The following is a 22,978-nucleotide window of genomic DNA, read 5'->3' on the forward strand; positions in this document are numbered from 1 at the left end:
AATGTAACATCTGTAGTATATTGAAATTCAGATTAAATGCAGCAGCATGTGTTTCATCATTGACCACGGTCAAAACAACGCTTGAGCCAAAGAACAAAGTCATTAGGGTCAATGGTGGAACCAGCGTCTAGCGATGCAGGTGGTACACAAGAGTCAACAGATTGGAGATGACCAAGACGTACATCATTGGAAGTACAATTATCGTGTTCGTAAGATAAATGATGTACCCGGCTAACTAGTATAACAAGAGGAATTAGTAAAAGTACTAAAAATACATGACCCAAACTTGTTTACATAGAAACAATCAGTTTGCGATTTCCCCTTAGCGTTAATTTTCTTGACAATTTTAGATTGGTAAAGGTTACATACAGAGAAGTATAATTTAAATATTAGTCAGGCATATCAATTTTTGTTTTAGAATTTTAAAACAACCATTCAAAAACAATAATTTTAGCTTAATTACAGCTTTAATTAATTTAATTTAATCGTGTTAGAACTGATAGGCCAGTTCCTCGTCATCGATGCGTGATATATGATAAGTGCCACTACGGCATAGTAAATTGTACACTGATCAATTGACATAGTGTACTTCTATTTAGTACATATATTTGACTCTATAAAAACGCAGAGAAAAGCTTGGAATACAAATTCTACAGCAAGAATATTTGTTTATTCTTCGATTGCAATTATTTAACGCACACTGCTTATAAAATACACAGGTTTGAATAAAGCTGGATGGTCAACATATCAGTATACAAATTAAATCATTTGTCTTTATTCTGTCATTCAGTATAGTATGTACGTGTACGACGTGTTTACCCAAACTTGGGTAAACGATACAGAAAGTGTTTCATAATCATTTGTTAAAATATTGAATTTATGTCTCGTTTTCCTTTCTCCCAATCTTAAATATTTACACCATGTTAAATATATTCCAATCAGCAAAACAGGATGTCACTAGTAGAGACTACCCTGTTGATTGCATACTAAGCAGAGAACGGAAAACCGTATACGAGTGAGCTAAAATACGTGTCCAGGTCAGTTGCATCTTTGTAAGCTAAGGTTTAGTAAGTCATCTGTCGTTTGAGCATTATATGTGACCTTGGCAGAATTCTCACTATAAATCTGTATTCACTGTCGACAAAATCAAATGCAACAGCGTGTCTCTGATGCATTTTTATGGAGAATCCAACACGAAGATACATGTTGTGATGCGTTTTTATTGGAAACATTTATATAATTATTTGAGTTTCTTGAAGTGAATCAATTACAACAAACCATCAATCTCTCCATTCTCATGGTACATAGATACTTAGCGCCTATTACGTACATACGTACTCTAATAGTTAAAAAAAATACTTTTCCCCACGCAGCCAGGTAAACAATCATGCACAATTCTGCATAGTTATCTACATAGTGTATTTTATTCACAAAACAACTGGGAGTGAACACACTCATCTCATATGCTATTACCCAGCAAATGAAATGAACAGTTAAATAGCGATTGAAAACACAAGTTAGAGTTATATTAGAAATTGTTAACAACAAAGCAGCTGTACAATTGTTAATGGGGGCGCAGGGCTGTTTGCTGTCAGGTTGGGATTGGATGTGGTTCGTCGTTAGAGGAAAATGTGTTGGTTGAATTTGGGGTATGTTGCTTGGCTTTGAGAGTACCTTCAGGGAATAAGATAGGTGATATTTTATATATGAACGCAGAGTAGTGAGCGTACTGAACTGTCCTGTCGTCCACTCAGTCTTCGACTCAATTCAGCTGTCACCAATCTCGAGGTCTCCGCTCTTACCGTCCACTCTAACGTGTCCAACTGTACTCAAACTGTCTACCTTTAAAATACCTCGCAAAGGTGCATTATTGGATGCATCGTGTTACCGTGAAATCACTGCATTCTTGCGTATTCACGAGAGATGAGTGTGGTCGTAGCGACTGAATTAAGTACAATTTGGGCAGCAATCACCTATGTGATTGCTCATATAGACAAAGAGAATACTTTCACATACTTTTAGGTGTATTTCAGACTAGTGACACAATTACTCAAATATTTACCGACACAAACTGCATGGTGCAACTTAACAAAATAAACAACTAAATTATTTTTCACGACAAGTAAGATATAATGAATAATATGTGGATCAACTGTCTAAGTTGTTTTTACACCCATGTTTGTAAGCGAGTTGATTATTTTCACTTGTTAATAGTAAGTTCTTTCAAAACATGATCTTCATTCACTGACGCATAAAGCTTGATACGATATCAACACTTACAATGGAATTGTATCACTCATTTTGTTTGACTGCAAAGCATAGTCAGGGGGAATTCCCTTTAAAAATTGATAGCAGAAATAAGAGACCCTTTTTAGTGAGAAGAAGTATAAATAAAGTAATAGGAACCATGAGTAGTGAAACAAAAATGAAAAGTAGAACTAAATTATGATCTATATATGTATCAAGTTTATTACCCCCAAATCGAGAGGAAGTTGATGGCAGCCACCCAAACATTTTATTTTGAGTCGGTCGTATATCAAAGAAGAGTTCTCGCTCTGTAAAATGATATTGCAAACGAGATTTGTTCATGACAGCAGTAGTATCTGTAGTTTACCACTCTTTTGAATTGTAAGTTATCATGTGTTTTCATAAAAGAAAATAGAAAAGTCATTTCACTGTATTGTGACATTAATGAAGAAAAGTTTGTTGAAGTAGTCTTTGGAGAATCTCTGATATATTTGACTCCCGTCTGCTGAAAATGTAGTAGTGTGGTAGGACTGAACTTTGTTTCGTGATATAATGAAGCCAGCTCGAGCTAATAAATATATCATAACTTATTGGATCTTTTAAAATGGGCTGATTGGTTTTTCGGTGTTAGCTAATTGAGAACTATACGCATTGCTGTTTATAAGTTCATATTCGTTCGAAGTCTTACGTATCTAGCTCATGATTTCAGTATACAAGCACAGTGGGCTATATATCCGGGAACTATATCAAGATAAAGACATCACTGATATACCAATATACTGTACAAGTGAGATATATACACTGTTTTACTAGATGCAGTATACAACATCACAACTGATCAAGATAGTATTACCTGAAACGACACAAGACATGACTAAAGTCACATCAAGTGACACAAGAACCAAGACCTGTGTATAGGCTTGGGCATTGGTTGAGAGTTTATTCTCGTCGTGTTTAGAACTGTATGCAGTATCTCTATAGATCTTTGTTCTGATTGCCCTGTGCAATATTACCCCCGAACAGAGACTTCTTCATAAGTCATCTCATGTCGTTAAGACTTAAGACATTATAGTACTGGTATGGTATTGACTTGCTTTTAAAGTTTTTTTATATTGCCCTTACCAAATGAAATGATGCCGCCCACTAATCATTGAATACAACACAGAAATGTATTTCATTGTGTAGTTTTTATTTGTTTTGATATCAGGTATTTTTACCTTCCCGCATAAATTGTGGATATATTCATTCCACAATAGACCCCACTGCTTGTCTCGAATAAAGCTAAGCACATCGAAGTTTATTGCACTGTTCACGATATTATTAACTAAGACAATAAGACTGTCAGATTGGTGCTGTGCTTCACTCAAAATACAATAAAAATGTCTAATGCCAAAAATATATTAACTGTTATTACTACTATTATCTTGTAGTCACAGCAAATACATGTGATTTTGAGAATAGCCAATGCGGGTGGTATGAAGATACCATTGGCGATGGTTGTGATTGGGTCAGATTACAAGGTAGCACTGAATTAGCTCCCAGATATGTTGGCGGATTCAACAACACTGATGGTAAGTAACAAAATACAGACATCCATCTTGATTGTATACAAAAGTGTTTTGGTTTCTGAAAAAAATGATATCTATGATTAAGAACTAAAGGGGAGCAGAGGTCTGGCTTTTGTCACTACGTACATGAAATTTAAGATCTATGGAAGAATTCTGGCGATACAAACAACTTTTATATGCTGCGAAATGCCCTAAATATCGGGTATAAAACGGATTGTGAAGTTGACGACAACGTCCTCTTTGCCTGGCGTCATTTCGCCTATAGGGGCGCTAGGTGATGACGTCAGTAATGAACATATCGCTATTGTATACACGTACTTATTCTATTGGTTTCCACAAACGTTGAAATTCAAACAAAAAACAAAAAATTCAAATATATTTAGTTTTTAACTATATATAATTATATGCAAGCAATTTGCCCTTTAACCTAGATTTGATTGAGACGGCAATTACGGTATGATTGTCTGAATTGGAAAGTACATCGGTGTAAATTCTGGGGTTTCTTTCCTGATTGTTGACTCTTCACGATGTGTTTGTATAACTATTTTTGTCGACTTTCGATAATAATTTCGATTGTTTGAAATGCATATCGACAGTATCCCGGTAATAATTTGTTTGTAATGTCAATCGTCGCTGGTTTCTTAATGCCGCATTTAGGATGCGTTGTTGTCGACTTCTGTCATACAAGCCGAGACAGTACAAAAATTGACCGTAATTCATGGGGATCATGTTCAGTAATTTGAAGGGGTGAAACTTCAAATGATTAAACAAATTCTATTTATTATATATTTGTTATTTGTCATCGCCAAACTATAAACGAACTAGAGTTGTCCCGGTGAAATGTCAATTCCAAGTATCCATTTCTTACCTTGAAAAATAAAAAAAAATAAAGAGCATCGGGCAATATATTAATAACCATTCTTACCAATCGCAAGCTTTTTGGGAGAATAGGAAATCAAACGGCCGCAGTTCGCCCGACTTTAATGCATAGATTTCATGACGCCAGCTGGCCGCGGTCGTGTATTATTGTCAAGACCTTGATTGAACATAAATGACTGGGATATTTTAAGAGAACGATAACGTAGAACATGCGCAAAGAAGGAAAAGTCGATACGCTGCGACAACTGAGTGACTGCAAAACTTACTACGCGGCAATGCTGACGTCCAGAGTTAGCGGGACCAGCGCAATATAAATGTACGTGACCTTCATAATAGGATTGTGTTTTCCAGAGTGTTCATATAATAGAAGCTGACATTTTTGACTACCGTTGTGTAATTGAAACACAGGACAAAAGTATTAGATGGATTACAAAGGAGGCTATAGTTAAATGGGCAAATGATTTGCTGGAGCCAATGGTAAATTTATGGAATTGATTTTACAGTGACAATGTATACATGTATGAACAATTATGTGAATATGGTGTTGCGTGTTATAGGAAGTAGGTGATGTCTTAAGTCTTCTGGTTATGTCATTTGAATCAAGAGGGGGAGGTTAAAGTACTTGATCGGAAAGAATGATTATATTTGTTCTTTGGAAGTGAATGGCTTATTTGTACTTAACTGTGACCCACCCACCACTCGATTGTAATTTGGCAAGTTGTTATTAGACATCACTAGCATTACTAGTTGGAAGACAACCATGTAAAGATAGCGCGAATAGAATAAACGTATGTAATGAACAATGAAATAATAATGTTTTTATTTTTTATCTTAACCAACAATAAACAAGTTGAGTAGAGGTGTCTTCAATAGTCAGAACATTGTTGAAATAGATAAAGCTTTGGAAATGATTGGACTTTCCATTATTAAGTCCTAAGGCACATTGTAAACGACTGGCGAGAGAATGCTGAAAGCATTACCTTGTTTTGGTAATAGTCATATTGCCGCAAATACTATATGTATATTGCAGCAACAACAACCCACACACATGCTATAGGAAGTAAAATCCTAGTTTCACAAATGACAGGACTGCAAATGAGTCAATATCAAACCAGAAACATGGAATGTAAATGCGTGGACCAGTTTGTACATTATGTGGCCAATAGAAAAAAAATAGGCGTTTCCAGTATTAGGGTAAAAAATATTGGGTAGTTAGGCAGGGATTTTATTATTATTTCAGATTTATTTTTTCTCAACATGTTCAGTCTATATCAAATACAATCATTTTAAACAATTAATTTTTGACATGATAATATTAATATCAACTTTTGTTCATTTTAGAAAAAAGTAACTCATTTCCATAAAAATAAAAGAAATTGGTCCCTATCAGTTTATGCCTAATAAATAACAATTATGTACATTCCTGCTGTGGCCATTTACCTACGATAGCAACATCACAAGCATGATAAGAGCATTTCTGATGGATACATTGCTGCCCTTGCTGTTTCTTGCATGTGACAAAAGTCAGTCTGAATCACAAGAAAATTGTAATGGGCCTGACAATCGCCATGAAAATGTAAGAATGGGTACAAACAGCCATGCCAATTCATGTGGTGAACGAAATGCAATTATTGTATGACCTTCTTCTCAATATTATACAGTGTGTGGTAGCCTATGCCAAATAATCAATGACGTGGTCACAAATGATCATGAAGATTAATCATGATCACATACTTCATATACACTATAACATTACATCAATGGACAGAGACTATACATCCGAGGTCATCTTTTTGCCAATGCCATCCTTGCAATTTCATTATTGCTGGCTGCGTAGACCAGACTATTAATGTACATGTATTCACACATATCGGCCCTATTTTTTGGCTTTAGATGCTAAATTGAGATGCATTGTGACAACGGTGACCGTGTAGGATCGGTAGTTTAGGTAATTGTTACTAGTCGCACTGTGCGCATCACAAAAATCGTACAAGTTCACAGGTCATAGGCCTAGTAAATCGCTGTCATCATTTATGTACGATGCAATGTTTGGCGATACATGCTGCCATGACCGCAATGAGACGTCACGTTTATATTTGAATATTGGATTCCCGGATTTATGACATCATGTGCCAATAAATCTTGACAATAGGCTTTGTTAAGCGATGAAGTCGTTTAGTTCAAAGCATTGAATAATCATAGCATGGTGTGCAGAGTTTAGAGGTAATGCAATTGTTAAGAATATATTTAAATTTGTGGTAAAGGGCACGAACTCTTACCTATAGTACACTGTCTGTACGTGCTCTGCTGGCTGGCAAAATAATCTACGTCATCGAAAGGTGCATGTACGTGTACTGTAGACAATGTCCATGACTCTGCATTGCATGCGTTATCCAAGTCACAATTTTTGTGCATGTCAATTTATCTCCACTTTTTTCAACAAAACGGGAAAACGTCGTCGAACTTGTTTTATTAACCTGAACTTTGTCTTGACGGCGCAAATTACACCTTAATAAGCGTCTTTGATTGATTTCTGGCACCCAAAATTGATTCTCGATTCAGTCCGAATTACGCGTTTAAGAATGACCTGCTGATCCAAAATTGACCTCGCATGAAAATACTGCCGCCTACGGCGGGTCCCAGGATCATTGCGTCTAGTGTGTGTTGACCAAAGTTTGACCCCCGAGTCACGCACTGAACTCAAGTTATTTAATATTGGACACAGTTCAAATTGCGTTCGCGAACAATACGAAGAGTCGTTCAGATTGTAATAATAGTTAAATACTCGTTGTATTCCCAAACTGTATCATTAAAACCACCATTTCGAACACGCATGTGACAGTGATTAGTGTTTGAGCGAGCGGTCGGTGTTTTCAATAAGCGAACGAGAGGAACAAACGATAAAAATTCGGTCGTTCTTCATGTCGTAAAGTACCGTGCGGTCGGAAATTAAGCGATAAGCGGTCGATCAAAAAGAGGGAAGTTGGGCGAAATGAGTACTGTAGTTCAAGTGATGTTAGCGTATTTCTAATTTATCTTTAACTCGGGCAATATTTATTTACTCACTGTGTACTATAGGTAGAACGCTATACGTGTCTTCATTTTCAGGTTAGTCCTTCGCCGATTTCTCGCAACCATCCTCTTGAAATTTGATTTGGGATTTCGGTAAAAATATAACATGAATCGTTATGGCATTTATACGCACAACATCTCACCATGTTTCAACTTTTAAATTGTCAGTAAACAAAGTCTTTCTTAGTAGCACTTCTATGGTATTGACGTACTAGGATGAATGGTTTCAATTATCAGTGTTCACTGATGACGTCATTGACTGGCCCTCTAGACGCGAAATAACACAACGCGAAGTCACAGCCTGTTTTATACTCGATATTTAGAGCATTTCGCAGCACATACAAATTGTCTTACATGTTCTAAGTGACAAAAGCCAGACCTCAGCTCCCCTTTAAAATTTCAATAAGCTTGCAAATATTCTGCCTCATATAAGTGATTGCAGTGCAAGTAGGAACAAATCTTTGGCCAATGTAATTATTTAAATTATATACGCCGTATACATAATAAGCATGTAATTGCATTTTATGTGAATACATGTGTTCTCAGATCACAAACCAAAACAATCCTATGGACCATAAAATGAGTTTATATGTTCAAATAAAAGTAACCATTGAACGCTTGGGATACGGGGTAGAAGCGAAGCTATCAAAACAATCGCCATGAATTAGATTAAGTGTTTAGTCAACAATGTTATTATGTCAAGAAAATACACCTTATATAATCTGGAACAAAAATATGCAAAAGGTCAACATAGTCGTGTATTTTTGGAACGATTTTAAATGGAAATTGTAGGGGGAAATGAATAAATAGGTACACTCAGTGAAGGTCAATCATTTACTTGTTCCACTAATTCCATTGTTTCATTGTATAGCATATTATCTGTGTTCAAAACATATTACTCCAAATAGATATGTCTATCATTTTAGGGCATTATATGTACCTTAGGAAATCCGTTATGAATTCCGGGAGACCGAATAATTATTCATGGACGGCTAGTTTAATGAGTCCTGTGTTTTCTTCTGCTGCATCTGATTGCAAAGTAAACTTTTGGCTGCACAGTTCTACCAGAAATATAAAAAAACCGTCAATCGTGCAAGGTGATACAACTACGACCTTCTGGCTGCCCCGTGATACAGATGATCAATGGGAAAATATTACAGTAGGAATCGGAAAGCAAACCACTCCTTGGCAGGTATTGTATCATATTTAATTCCATAAACAAGTTATCAAATAAATAGGTTAAATTATGAAGAACGACCTTTCACTACCTATATCGTATTGGATCCTATGTCTGAATATGTCGGAATGGAAATGAATATTTATCCAAAGTAGCATATTGGTAGTAAACGTTCACATACCAGCAAATTACATATAGTTGTTTAACATGTTAGTTGTCTCGTACTATATACTGACATATTTTCACCACCCAGTATGTTTATACTATGTCGTGTAACATGCAAAACATATGCTATTATATAATTATACATTCACAAACACTCACATACCTTAGGTCGGGTTCGTAATGGATGGCTGTACTTCAAACATCGAAGGAACGGCAATCGATGACGTTGAATTTGTGGATTGTGAGTGGCCAGATTCTACTCAATCGTGTGACACTGGTAGTCATTTTTGGTGTAGAAATGGTGCTTGCATTGACAAGGATTTAGTGTGTGATCTTGTAAACAATTGCGGAGATAACTCAGATGAAATGAACTGTGGTGAGTAGTATATCAAAAGTTGAATAGGCCTGTGTAACTAAAGATTTAGTTTGTGATATTGTGAATAATTGTGGTGATAACTCAGATGAAATGAAGCTGACAAATATTTGTTTTTACGAGAGGAGTCGGAATTGATATAATATAATATAATATATGATATTTCCTGCTCGGGTGTGAAACATTATTACTCTAGTCAGATTATTAGCCCACAGCCAAAAACAACAAATTGGAAAAAAAATAGTAAATATCATTACGATATACTATATAATATGCACAACTATATCGAGTACATTTGTCGTTTTTTCAAAATGATCACACATATTACGATTACTCTAAAATTATTAGTTGTATATAAAATGACACAGCATGACATTGCTTTATTGACAACTTTATTACATGTGAATATGTGTACTTGCACAGTGACACAAATAATCACTCTCGTCATTTTTCACAGGCAGTTACATTCAATGTGACTTTCAGAATGGGTTTTGTGATTGGATACAAGTTGATAACGGCATCGACGAGATGGATTGGGTCCGTAAATTTGGCTATGACAAGTATGATTCAATTGCTTCAGATCCTCGCTATGACCACACACATGCTATTGCATCAGGTCAGAAACGAAACATAGATCACAAGTCGTTTACATTAATAATTCTACTGAATACGACACATATTTTGTGATTAATTAAAGAACAAAACGAACGACGGCTGAGTAATGATCAATGTTTATAAATCCGGTGACAAAAATATTCTATGACATAAATGTATTACACGAATGCATTAATCATTTTAGTTTGAGTAATTTTAGATGAGGAATATTTCAAAACTCAGTGGTCGATTTGAACTTTGCCGTCATCTATATAAGCTATCATGACGTCACATCAGCGTTCCACCACTGCAGAGCGCAATGTATAGTAATGAAGTATTATATATTCAGTTGATGTCATGCATATGTTTCATTTTAATGTACTCTTTCGTGAATTATTATAATTTATTGTAAACAGGTTATTATGCATCAATTGAGGCTATGGCCAATCAATATGGTTACAGAGCTCAGCTCATCAGTCCAGTTTTGCAAAGCACAACGTCTGGGTTATGCAAGGTACTGTATATAATTACCTCAATATGTAAAACATTAAATATTATATAAGTACAATTTTTTTGAATAAAAGTATTCACTAAGAAATAGACAAATCTTTATTATTTCGGAAAAGCAACTGAACAAATCTGGCGAAGAAGACAATTGCAAAACACGTAAAACTCAATACAAACAAAAATGAAGCAAAAACCACAATTTTGAGAATTCTGACCTATGTTATATACTCTTATTTACATTAGATGCGTTTTTACTATTACATGTTTAACCGCCATTTTGGTCATCTGAATATATATACTCGCATCTATAACGGAGAAACACAGGGACAAACTCGTGTATGGCAGAAGAATGGATATAATGGACCATTCTGGGACAAAGGCAAAATTGTTTTTGATGTCGCTGTCGATTTCCAGGTAGGAAAAATCATAGTTATCACATATGTATACACAATTCACGAAATCGAATCACGAGTAACAATTTGTAGAACGTTCTATGTTAAAACTCAAAAGCATTTCGATGTAGTTTTGGGCAAATATAATTTATGCATAACCGTCCGACGGATGAGCAAGCTTTACATGTGTGGAAATGCTCTGTAAAATATTCAAAGCTAGGTATACATTGTACAAATACTGTCAACCAACACTTTTTTGGACAAATTCATCAATTTAAAACGTTGTACGGTTGCAATGTAATAGTAGTAGTAGTTCTTGTGAACAACTGACTTTTTATAATTCTTGTGCAAGTCACCAAAGGATGCACACCATTTTATTCATGGTCTTCTGCCTTGCATGTTCGTAAAGTCCATATGCATTAAGGTTTCTATTTTACAGTCTATTATATCCATCTAATAATAAGTCGTCATAATACTTACACCATATAAATTAGGTTTCCTTTCTTTTATAGGTTTATTTTCATCTATTTTTATTTGGGTTACAAATACAATCACCTCACATTGTATTCGTGATAGTCATGTGAAAGAATCAATTGAAGCCATGCATCTCGTAAAACAGAATATGTATACTTAACATATGCATCTAGTGAGGACGCCTGCAATTATACATATACATATCCAACATGTAATACGTATGAATATATTGTTATTGCAGTTCTAATCTAATTTTACATTCATTTAACACATGCTGATATTCTGTGTGTTTAGGTTGTTATTGAAGCAACAACAGGTGACGTTAGAAATGGAAACATAGCTATTGATGATGTAACATTCACTGCTACCTGTGTTTTTAGTTCTATTGGTAAGTTTCAAGACAGTGTTGTGTATTGTTGTGAGACATGGCACAATGCAGTGCGGTACAGTGAGACAGTCGTGGCGTGGCATCGTGATGTGACATAGCGCAGTGTATAGTAGTGTGGTGCAGTGTGGTTTATGTGTGACTTTGTTTATAATTGTTAATTTGTTTTCTGCAGGCGAATTGCCCAACGCACCAAGAAAATCGCCTCCACCAATTCGTTCACCAATGACATTCCACCCTTCGTGCAATGACAACGAGTTCTACTGTACATTGGATAACGAATGCATTGCTCCAGAACTGGTGTGCAACTTCCGTGATGACTGTTTGAATGGTGAAGAGGAAGCAACTCGCTGTAGTGAGATTCACCAGAATGAACATTAATCACATATATCTCCAACCATATTAACTATACTAAGTATTCTTTATTGCATAACGCGTTGACTTTACACTTGTTATATTCCTTTGAAACTGACAACACAATTTTGCCATTTTACAGTGCAGTACAGCTGTGATTTCGAAAGTGGTGCATGTGGATGGAATGGCGTGTTTGCCTCGCCGCGTGAATTGCACGAGATTCCACAATTTCGATGGGAAATACAACAAGGTCGTTCAGCTGAGGATTTTCGGCCACATGTTGACCATACAACGACAACTCCCGATGGTACATTAGTATTCATAATGTCAGACTGGAATTCATATTTCTTATTAATAATTATAATTTATGGCACTTGAGAAACACTGATCGGTAAACATCAACGTCTTTCACATCAGCATTAACGGACTTTATCTATATATTTTATCTTAGGTTTTTACATATTCGCTGACAACTCCCCCGGAGAAAGAAACACAAAAACACAAATAACAACACCAGTGATTGGACAGTCTGGTCCCAATTGCCATCTGGAATTCTGGTACCATGTGGGTAGTAGCACTTCTGGTTTACTGAAAGTATTCACAATTTATGAAAGTGAAATGAACCTGAAATTTGTATTAATTGACGTAGTCTCCAATGAATGGCAACGCGCATTGGTCTTCATAGGAATCGGAGAACGCTTTCAGGTACTGTGATTTGAACAAATTAATACTATGTTACGTAGCTCACATATTTAAATTCTTGTCGTACTTATTGTTATGATTTTCTTACATAGGTGGCCATACAAGCTACTCGTGGTTATTACGTGTTATATGATATATGTATAGATGATGTGGTATTTATAGACTGTGCACCGCCAGGTATGTCATATAGCATACATGTTATAACTATAATATATGTAGTTTAACATGACGTTTGCTGCCATATCGTGAAAGTACAATATGCACATTTTACCATGTTCATGAGGATGTAATGATTATTATTATGCATACCGAAAATATGTAAAATTTTTGAGCATGTTGAGCATGTTCATTAAATTAACTTACTAAATTGTAACGAATGACGTATTTAGTAATTCAAATACAATCAAAATATATCATATCATATATATCATGTATACTATTAAATATATCTTTTTAGTTGTAATTAACAGAGTGTGCACAGAGGAAGAATTCCGCTGTTCTGATGGGTACTGTATTGACAAAAAGAAAGTGTGTAATTTTGTAGATGACTGTATGGACTCCTCAGATGAACAACATTGCGGTAATCACTCACGTATATGGGTTACTAAGCTCGTGTATATAATTACGCCATACACCAATATAATACAACATATATGTGTGGTAATATATTGTATGGTGAACATTTTTGTATGCGTCTGAAGTGCGCTATATATTTATCAATTGAAACTACATCTATGAACACATTGAACTCGAATATGATATGCATCACCGTCATATGGTTCGAATACCCTATGTTGAATGGTTTATATTTTCCACTTTTATGTGTAAATTTTATGTTAGTCCATACGTTACGCCGAATGTTTCTCTGAAGCTGAACGGAATTGTTTTTTGCGGGCAACCATTGCCTTGCCGAATTCGAGATGTATCATCAAAATAATCGCATATAAACATCAAATCGCATTGACTACATACTTATATTTTTAACACATGAACAACTAATTGAGTAAATATGCTAGTTATTAAATACGTTATAATATTTTCAAAAAATGGTTCGCTATTTTGAATAGATACTTAGGGCATTATATGGCCTAAATGTGTGCATGTCTGTCTTTTCCTGATATAAAGACACATTCTTAAGGCTGTGAGTTTAAAACAGTAGAGAGCACATTTTTATATTAGACAATATGCATTTTACTTCACCATTCTTTGAAACTCTCGGTAAATTAATTTATTTATTTATTTATTTATTTATTAACTTCCTTCAATATTTCTGTATATTTGTGTATATGTACATTGTGTTGCAGGTGCTTTAGTCGGTAGATGTGATTTTGAACTAGACCTTTGTGATTGGGAACAAGAATATGACCAAGAATATAAATGGTTATTCGCTCGTGGAACTGAGCTTGACCACACCTTTAGAACAGTTGATGGTACGTATTTGATAATGTTAATATTATTCACACAATTGCAACATAATCAGTTAGTTCAAGTCTTAATTATGTATAGTACTTTATCATTTTTTTAATAAATTGTTTAATGTATTAATTATTAGATTCCACACTGATGATAAATTATGGAGAAATTGGACAAACACAATTCGTAACATGAATAACTGAAAATAAGACTTATTTTTTACTTTCAAGGCCAGTATTTAAATGCGAGATGGAATCATCAATACGGAGCACGACTTGCCAGTCCATCAATCAAAGGAACAAGCATTGGATGTAGAGTAAGATTCGTCCTACAAAATCATGGTATACATGTAATGTACAGATTAAACAGATAACACTAATATTAATCAAATCCTAAATGTGTATTCCTGGTGATTTGTTTCCTAGGTTACTTTTTGGTATCGTATGTATGGAAAGTCTATTATCTCATTGTTGGTGTTACTGCGGACATCTTACCTCGATGGCGATAGCAGTTTGCAAATGTTACACAATGAAACTGGAGACAAAATTTATTACTGGTGGCCGCTAGATCTAACTATTGATAGTCGAGGCAAAGACTTTAAGGTTTGCTAGAAGTGTTTGTTAATATGTTTTTGTACCGGAACATGTACGTGTGGTATTATTTTCAGAACACATTTACATATATTATAATAACACACCTATAAGGATACGAAGTTCAATAGCAAGAAAATAGTCATTCTTGCTGATATTACTCTCACTTATGTTATGACCTTTTTTTTGCAACACGATAACTGGAAAAAATTAACTCGATCTCTGAGCAGATTGTTATAGAAGGAATGGGCCGCCATGGATATGACGGTTACGTCGCGATAGATGATGTCAGCTTCAGTTCGGAATGCATCGGTGGTGGATTGTTGCCTGGTGAAACGTCACCTATGGTTCCCAACCATTCGTATTGTGATGAAGATAATAGAATGTTATCTTGTCAAGATGGATCAGGGTGTTTTTATACTTGGCGAAGGTGTAATTTTATTCAAGACTGCACAGACAACTCGGATGAATCAAGCTGTGGTATATTTAATTTTATATATATATTGATTGATAAAATTTATTTATTTAATACGTTTTATATATTTCACAGTATAATAACAATTTCATTACAAGTAAATGTGGGTTTCACTTTAGGAACATCCTGTGACTTCGAGTCTGGTACATGTGGTTGGCATAACTCAACTACGCATGGCTGGGTAATTATGCATGGTCGACCACCCAATCTTTTTCACGGACAAGTTATTGATGGCACAATTGGAGATGATCTGGGTAAGCATGCACAAAACTAATTTGGTTATTCCTTGCATAAGGAACTAGTTCTGGTATATTGCATTATGTATCTAGACTATATTCGATATAACACTATGTAACTTTTTCAGGTCATTACATGTTTGTGGTATCGAGTAACTATGAAAACAGAGATTTACGAACACTACCATACCAACACAGCCATGAAAATTGTCAATTATCCTTTCGATACTACATTTATGGACATCGTCAAGGAAGTCTATCTATCAGAATCAAATATAGAAACCATCAATCAAAACGACTTTGGCATGCCACAGACAATCAAGGAAATGGGTGGTATAATGGGGTTGCCATAATCGGTCGTCAGGAAGAGTTCTCCATTTTCATCGAATGTGAACGTAATTTCGGATATATAAGTGGAATCGCCATTGACGATTTACAATTTAACAATTGCTCTGATAGTAAGTATGTATGTATGAGTATGAGGCTGATTTTATATATACCTGCTCCAGTTCCGCATTGTAGGATTTGAGATTTCTTTTAACAGCTTACGTAATTGTATTCACATACATACAATGAAGTTTAATATAATGTATTGTTCCTTCGTGTGCACATTATAAGATGTCTCTCAGGGTTAAAGAACGAGTGATATTGATTATATTGCCGCTTATTTCGTTCTGTTTTTTTATTCACTTCTCAGCAAACTACACCAGGCCATGTGATAATGCTAATGAGTTTCAGTGTTCAAACGAAAGTCGATGTTTATTACTTGACAGATACTGTGACTATAGACCCGATTGTGATGATTGGTCTGACGAAGATAACTGTGGTAAACAACATATTACTTCGGCTCAACTCCTCCATCTTTCACTATTCACTGATTGTGCAACCACATTCAAATAAGAATATTAAAGTGACCCTAAGACTCCATATTGTATGCTATATGTAGGACGGTGAACTTTGCCGGCCAAATCTGTCGACGTGCTACGAAATGTACACCAAAGGCTATTGTTATCAATGATATCATCACTTCGTGTCACAATTGGTGACAGTTGGACACTTAAAAAAATCACATCCTGATCGCCATCATGCTTCATATCCGATTTGTTTTATTTAGTTGCGAAAGATGGTGATTGTCATTTTGATGAATACAAGCCGTACTGTGATTATAGACAGCTGAATGATGACAATTTCAACTGGACAGCAGGTTTTGAGACGCCAAGTAATAATAGCGGTCCTGATTATGACCACACTGCAGCTATCACTACGCATAAACACAGTAAGTTCCAAAGATTATAAGACAGAATCGCATGTACCGTTCTTTGTACATGTTAATGTTAAAGCGGCAATTGCCGTGATTTCACTGAATTCTAAAATACTGTTTTAGACACAATTTCATGGGCACATTAACCCTATCCCGTGCAGCGTCTGAATATAGCGCATATGATATGCTTTCAGTGCCTTAATTTCACTATTACAAATTGCCAATAATGACACAGGAGAGTTTTTATTGAAAATAAAAATCAGAAAAAATAGTTACTGCTGTTTTATAATATGTAAAATTTTATTTTAATAATGATTAATATTGTATTTGAATAGTGGTCTCCAGATCACCTAAGAAAATACAACATTAGTCAAAAAGACTTGAGAAAACAATAAGCAACAGTTGGGTAAATGTTTTGCGATAGTCAACTGTATTTTTTGCATGGCTTCTTTTAATTTTGCATTCTCAGGTCTATTTCTATACATCAAGAGTAGTGAGCAAAATACTGGAGATATTGCTCGCATAGCTACAAATACAACGTTTCCAGCAAGCAATGATGTATGTGCCATCAGGTTTTGGTATCACATGTATTCGAAAAGTCAGGTGTCTAGAATGGGTAGCCTAAGGGTAAGTACAATATAATAGGTTATATACTATATCATTCATGCCATGAAATTTGTATTCGTCATATAGTGTTGAGGCAGTAATGGAGTCCTTGGCACTTGCATGTTATTTTGTTTAAATCAATACAGACATTCAAACATATATAGTTCAACCGTGTGTGTTAAAATGAAAGTTTCCAAGAATATAAATACGACTCATTTTTGGATCTTGTATTACTTATAACCATGTTGTAGTAATTATCATATGTTCCGAGCATGTTTATATATTCTTGACAGATTCTCTGCAAATTTACTTTTTGGCCATTTGGAATTTTGACCATAGTTTATATTATCCAACAACAATCAAAATGTCCGCCAATCCAATAAATAAATTGTTTGTTTGTTGTTGTTGTTTTATTTAAATTGGTGATTTGGGTAATATGGTTTAGTTCCTTTAAAATAGTAATTACATATCTTAATCCAGTATAACCAAGATAGCCGATATACATGCCTCTGACATACAGAGCACACAACAGTTCCTGAATGATTTTTAGATGTATCCATATGTTATCATGTTCAGATACTTCAAATCAGACAACTTGATCATGTTAAAATACCAGCTGCCTTAAGGGGCCTACCAAGCACACACCTCCCGACATATCACACATATCCAATTATATGTAACAGGCCTGGTATATAGGATAAACATTGACGATGAAGAGTCAGTAACAAACACATTTTTCCTACTGGAAAAAAAATTGCAAGCCGTTTTGATTATTTTAGATATACACAGAATCGATTACGGAACAAAGTCAACGTCTATTGATGTGGCAGTACAGTGGTAATTTGGGAAAACACTGGAACTATGCTAAAGTGGTCATTGGTAATCCATTCAGATATAGAGTCGTTTTTGAGGCTATTGTGGGTGATCCGGATTTTTCCGATATAGCCATTGACGACGTAACATTTACACAGTCGTGCCTAAACTCAGGTGAGTGTAACACAGTAAATTATACGAACTACAGCCTAACATGGCAACATGACTGCAAATATAGAAGTGAACACATAACTACAGTATATACTCCTCATACTTCACGTCAGGGTAAATACTATGTTAAATCAAAGTAACCATGTACTACATCCCCAAAAATGATCGTTTATCAACCAAGAAAAGTACATGTTTACTCAGATTTAACATAATTATAACTCTGACGTCTCCTCAGTATTATTTGCTTGATTCACTTTTTATATTAGCTGCTACTACAAGCTTACAAGTATATATTCAGTTCAGAATATATTGTACAGTGTGTGCCCTTGTTCGAATATTGATTTCAAGAGATAGTTATATCGTTATTCTTAAGATCTTCCAACGTAGTGCTCCAATTTATCTTCATTATTATAAATTGGTCTTTGTACAATTAGTGTATAGATAATATTTCCTGATATTTCTTAATATTTTTTTACTATATTAGATATTAATGTTCCAGAGCCATGTCTGCGTAATCAAATATATTGCCCAGGTGACCAAATATGTGTTGATATATCCTGGTTGAATGACGGGGATGTTGATTGTCCAGCTGATTGTTATGACGAAGAAGAATTTAGATTCAACTGTAGTAAGATTCAATCCTATATTTTAATATTACAGTAGCAGGCACCTAACTAGAAGTATTAATATTGTATTCTACTCTACGTGGTTGAGAAATTAGGTTAATTGAACTGTTTTACACAACTACACATACGTGCATTATGAGTCCATGTGCATTTCGAGTTTCCGACGCGACGTTCGAATTACCGGTTTTCCGGCAGTATGACGCTTGAGGGTGGAGTCTAAGGGCGGAGCGTCATATAATTGGTATAAATGTACGTAAAGCTAAATTCAATAGACTTGTGGAGCTGACGGACGAATAAGTTGCCCGCATTTTTTGCTCCAAGTGGTCGCGAAATACTCCGTCGTATGTAGATTGGAAAAGGGGGAACATTGGCATTCACATGCCATCTATCGTGAGCATTTCCCAAGAATTTTACTTCTCCAGATGTTTTGATTTTTCATTTATTCAGTCCACACATTTTTGGAGGCCTGGTTTCATGTCCGCCAAATAACTTCTGTGATTTGTTTCTCTGCCAAAAAAAGGATTACCTCATTTGAAATGCAGAAACATGAACTGTACTAAAAACAAAACATAATGACCACTTAAAACGATTACCAACAATTCAAAGTTTTACAATTCCCTTCCTTTAAATAAATGTCAAAATTGTCCTCTTCCCTCAGGAATATGCACACAATAACCCCTACCCTTAAATATGTTCATGGAATAGCTTTTTCGATGACATCGATTGACCTCACCTGACACCAGGAAATGTGTTATGACCGTGACACCAATCCATATGCTATATTAACATGGCGGTATATTCTCGTATTTATTTATTTATTTATTGGTTTAGTTTCAATTTACCATTATTGACGCTAGTACATCGCATACAGAACTGGATATATTTATATCAGGGTAGAGTGTTTTGTGAATCTTCTCAAACGGAAAACCGTATAGATGCTGGGTCCTTATTTAATCAATTAGTTGGCAAACAATTTATGGTCGACGATTTTTTATTTTTCATTTCAAATGAATCATCGCATTGAAAGATAACATGTTACATCAATACATTTTTAAAGTTCTTTAATGTTTTTAATAGCACTAGGCGCACATTCAACTATTACAAGTTCAAGATCGCAATTTTCGTTGTCGTATTACGTCGATATGTTATCGGCGGAACAGTATTATGCATTAATTGCTGTTGTTTTCAGTGACATGATCAATGGTACGCATTCATTGAAATCAAGCTAACTCGCTTTGTTTACATCCGGGTATTTTATTTGCCCTTTCAACTTCAAGAGTGATAGGGCAAACCTTGTTTGAACCACATTTGCACCATACATACAGAACACGGACAAAATACCACTAATTTGAAATATATATGTGAATTTGTCTTTTTCAAATATTTGTATAGGCACAGAGAATGAACACGACCAAAATTTGGAGAAACAAATAAGTAAGTCTGCAGTATTATTTATTATCTCGCTTATAAATGGCATTTTTTTTCGTTCAAAATATTCATTCTGCGTCTGTCCGTAACATCTTCATTTACCAGTAAACATCACATCACAAGCATGTAAAAAAAAAGTAAAATTGAACAGTGATGTTTCAATATGTTATGATGAAATTGGAATTGGGAGACATTTTAAAACACTTCGCCTAACAACATAAAGACATTCTAGTATAAAAGGGTATATATCACTTTGTACTTTCCAGACCGTTATGGCACAGTAATCGCAGGTACCGGACTGGCAGCATTTGTAATTTTTGTGTCAGTGATCGCTGTGGTAGCATACAGTTTGAGGTAGGTCATTATCCATATCGAGTATAAACAACATAAATCATTTTCCCATGCATGAAACCAATCAGTTAACCAAACAATCAGTTAACCCAAGACAATGAATTCAGTGCATAAGAAATAACATATAATGAATACAATGTTATACATATTTATTGTAGAATCAAGGGTGGAAATAATTCTCCTGCACATGTCGCTGTTTCTAATGAGGTTTGTTATTTTTAAATTACACTGAAATGTGTTTCCGCGGATTATGTAAAGCCACGAGTATCACGAGTATAATATAATTAAATCAGATTTACGTATGGATAGTTTACACTACCAAAATCAAATATGTATGAGAAAACAACAAAAAAGGCAAGAAAACAAACACAATACACATTACCAATAAATAAATATAGAAATGTATATCTACATGGGATTTTAATCAGATTGGAAATACAGGAGATAACACTTGTTTACTGTATTGCAATATATAACACTTGTTTTCACATTGTGGTCATATTGTCACATACAATTTTCATTTAATAAATGTTTGATTTGTTTTGTTATTAAAGGTCCGTATGCAGGATTTAAATTACTGGAATACTATTTTTCGTTAAAGGTAAACTCATTTTTTTTTAAAGTAATGTTCCCTCTTGTGGTTTAACCATGTGTGTCTCAATTAATATACACTGAGTTACGCATATCCCATATTTTAACATATATTTACCTTTTCTTATAGATATGTATATCAACGAATTTAGGTATGAAGAGTTAATGGTTTCCAAGCAACTAATATTATTTTGTATGAATACACGATTGTTACATTTAATAAGTCATATGAGCCAAACTATGCGATAATGTAAGTATGTATAAGCAAGCTGTATCCAAGAGACAACACACTTGATTATTCATATTAAAACGAGGAAAAGTATTGCCTTTAGATGGCGATCTATTTATAATCCGAATAAACATTCGATATTCTCAATTTCGGTTAATAATAATTTTTATTATTCTAAACAGTTGATAATTTAATATTATTTAGAGAGAACGTGCCATTATTTTGAAATATATTTTTCACAATGTATTGCCATTTAGCATAGCTATTATTTAAAGTGATTAGTGTTTGGGTAATAAATGTTTATATAATTCATTGGACAATTTCCCTTCTGTGTACGAGCTGTTCTATATAATAATCTCCTGTGACACTCATTTGTGCACTGTAAGCAACCAATGTATATATTAAAATGTGCTTAGCCATTCGGTAACCACAACCCACACACAAGTGTGGGAGTACTTTTTGGTGTCTTTATATTTGAAACCTTTTAACAGTTGGCTAAAACAACTGAAAATGAATATATTACCAAATCAGAAAAAAATAATATGATATGAATTTAAGATGAATACAACTTCATAACTACGACACAAGATTGATAATTGGCAATGTCAATTGCGAGGCAATGTTCTCATAATTATACTGTTAATTGGGTGCTTTACAATGTACAGAAACGATATCTACCATTATTCAGGTTACTGATCCTTTAAGTTACAATTGAATGTGACTTAGTGTCACATACTGTCTAGATTGTGATTTTAAGAAACGAATTATATGTTGTACACGAGAAATTTATTTATGCATTCATTATAAGAAATTATGTGTTATACACGAGAGATGTATTTATGTATTTATTATAAGAAAGTATATGTTATACACGAAAAATTTAATTATGTATTTATTATAAGAAATTTGTTTTGTACACGAGATATGTATTTACAGTTTGGGCCACAATTAGGTGCTTTAACACTAAACGTAAAAATATTTGGAAGTACGTCGAGCTACGTGCTTCAGGCGTCACTTAATTTGGTTACTGGTCGTAGAATTATAATTTAGTATTTCCGATGATTAATGTATAGGTGTTGTAGACCATTTTCACTTAAGTTATAGATGCACTTGGGAGAGATTTTTTTTTTTTTTTTTTAGTCCCCGTTCGGACGCAGTCCGAAAACGGGGACTTATGTTTTGCCCTGTGTGCGTCCGTCCGTCCGTGCGTCCGTGATCACTTGTATCTCGAACATGCATGGACCGATTAAGTTCAAACTTCACTCATACATCACACATTATATGGGACATATGCACATG

The 22,978-nt window shown here is 34.7% G+C and overlaps 1 protein-coding gene across 1 annotated transcript in view; it reads left to right on the forward strand.

Annotated features, from left to right (window-relative positions):
• The window catches only part of LOC102803403 (MAM and LDL-receptor class A domain-containing protein 1-like), a 37,890-nt gene that overhangs the window by 1,029 nt on the left and 13,883 nt on the right, over nucleotides 1–22,978 (forward strand). The window contains exons 2-24 of the mRNA XM_085495415.1: nucleotides 3,678–3,818; nucleotides 8,693–8,958; nucleotides 9,277–9,484; nucleotides 9,939–10,097; nucleotides 10,492–10,589; nucleotides 10,826–10,996; nucleotides 11,743–11,836; nucleotides 12,009–12,188; nucleotides 12,330–12,494; nucleotides 12,639–12,892; nucleotides 12,982–13,066; nucleotides 13,347–13,469; nucleotides 14,194–14,319; nucleotides 14,533–14,618; nucleotides 14,728–14,904; nucleotides 15,123–15,372; nucleotides 15,487–15,621; nucleotides 15,732–16,061; nucleotides 16,301–16,429; nucleotides 16,718–16,879; nucleotides 17,334–17,491; nucleotides 18,250–18,457; nucleotides 18,939–19,082. Of these exons, the coding sequence (XP_085351541.1) occupies nucleotides 3,678–3,818; nucleotides 8,693–8,958; nucleotides 9,277–9,484; nucleotides 9,939–10,097; nucleotides 10,492–10,589; nucleotides 10,826–10,996; nucleotides 11,743–11,836; nucleotides 12,009–12,188; nucleotides 12,330–12,494; nucleotides 12,639–12,892; nucleotides 12,982–13,066; nucleotides 13,347–13,469; nucleotides 14,194–14,319; nucleotides 14,533–14,618; nucleotides 14,728–14,904; nucleotides 15,123–15,372; nucleotides 15,487–15,621; nucleotides 15,732–16,061; nucleotides 16,301–16,429; nucleotides 16,718–16,879; nucleotides 17,334–17,491; nucleotides 18,250–18,457; nucleotides 18,939–19,082 (3,849 nt within the window). The remainder of the gene's footprint in view (nucleotides 1–3,677; nucleotides 3,819–8,692; nucleotides 8,959–9,276; nucleotides 9,485–9,938; nucleotides 10,098–10,491; nucleotides 10,590–10,825; nucleotides 10,997–11,742; nucleotides 11,837–12,008; nucleotides 12,189–12,329; nucleotides 12,495–12,638; nucleotides 12,893–12,981; nucleotides 13,067–13,346; nucleotides 13,470–14,193; nucleotides 14,320–14,532; nucleotides 14,619–14,727; nucleotides 14,905–15,122; nucleotides 15,373–15,486; nucleotides 15,622–15,731; nucleotides 16,062–16,300; nucleotides 16,430–16,717; nucleotides 16,880–17,333; nucleotides 17,492–18,249; nucleotides 18,458–18,938; nucleotides 19,083–22,978) is intronic.

This window comes from Saccoglossus kowalevskii, chromosome 21 (genome assembly GCF_978046115.1).
Source record: "Saccoglossus kowalevskii chromosome 21, keSacKowa6.1, whole genome shotgun sequence".
NCBI lineage: Eukaryota > Metazoa > Hemichordata > Enteropneusta > Harrimaniidae > Saccoglossus > Saccoglossus kowalevskii.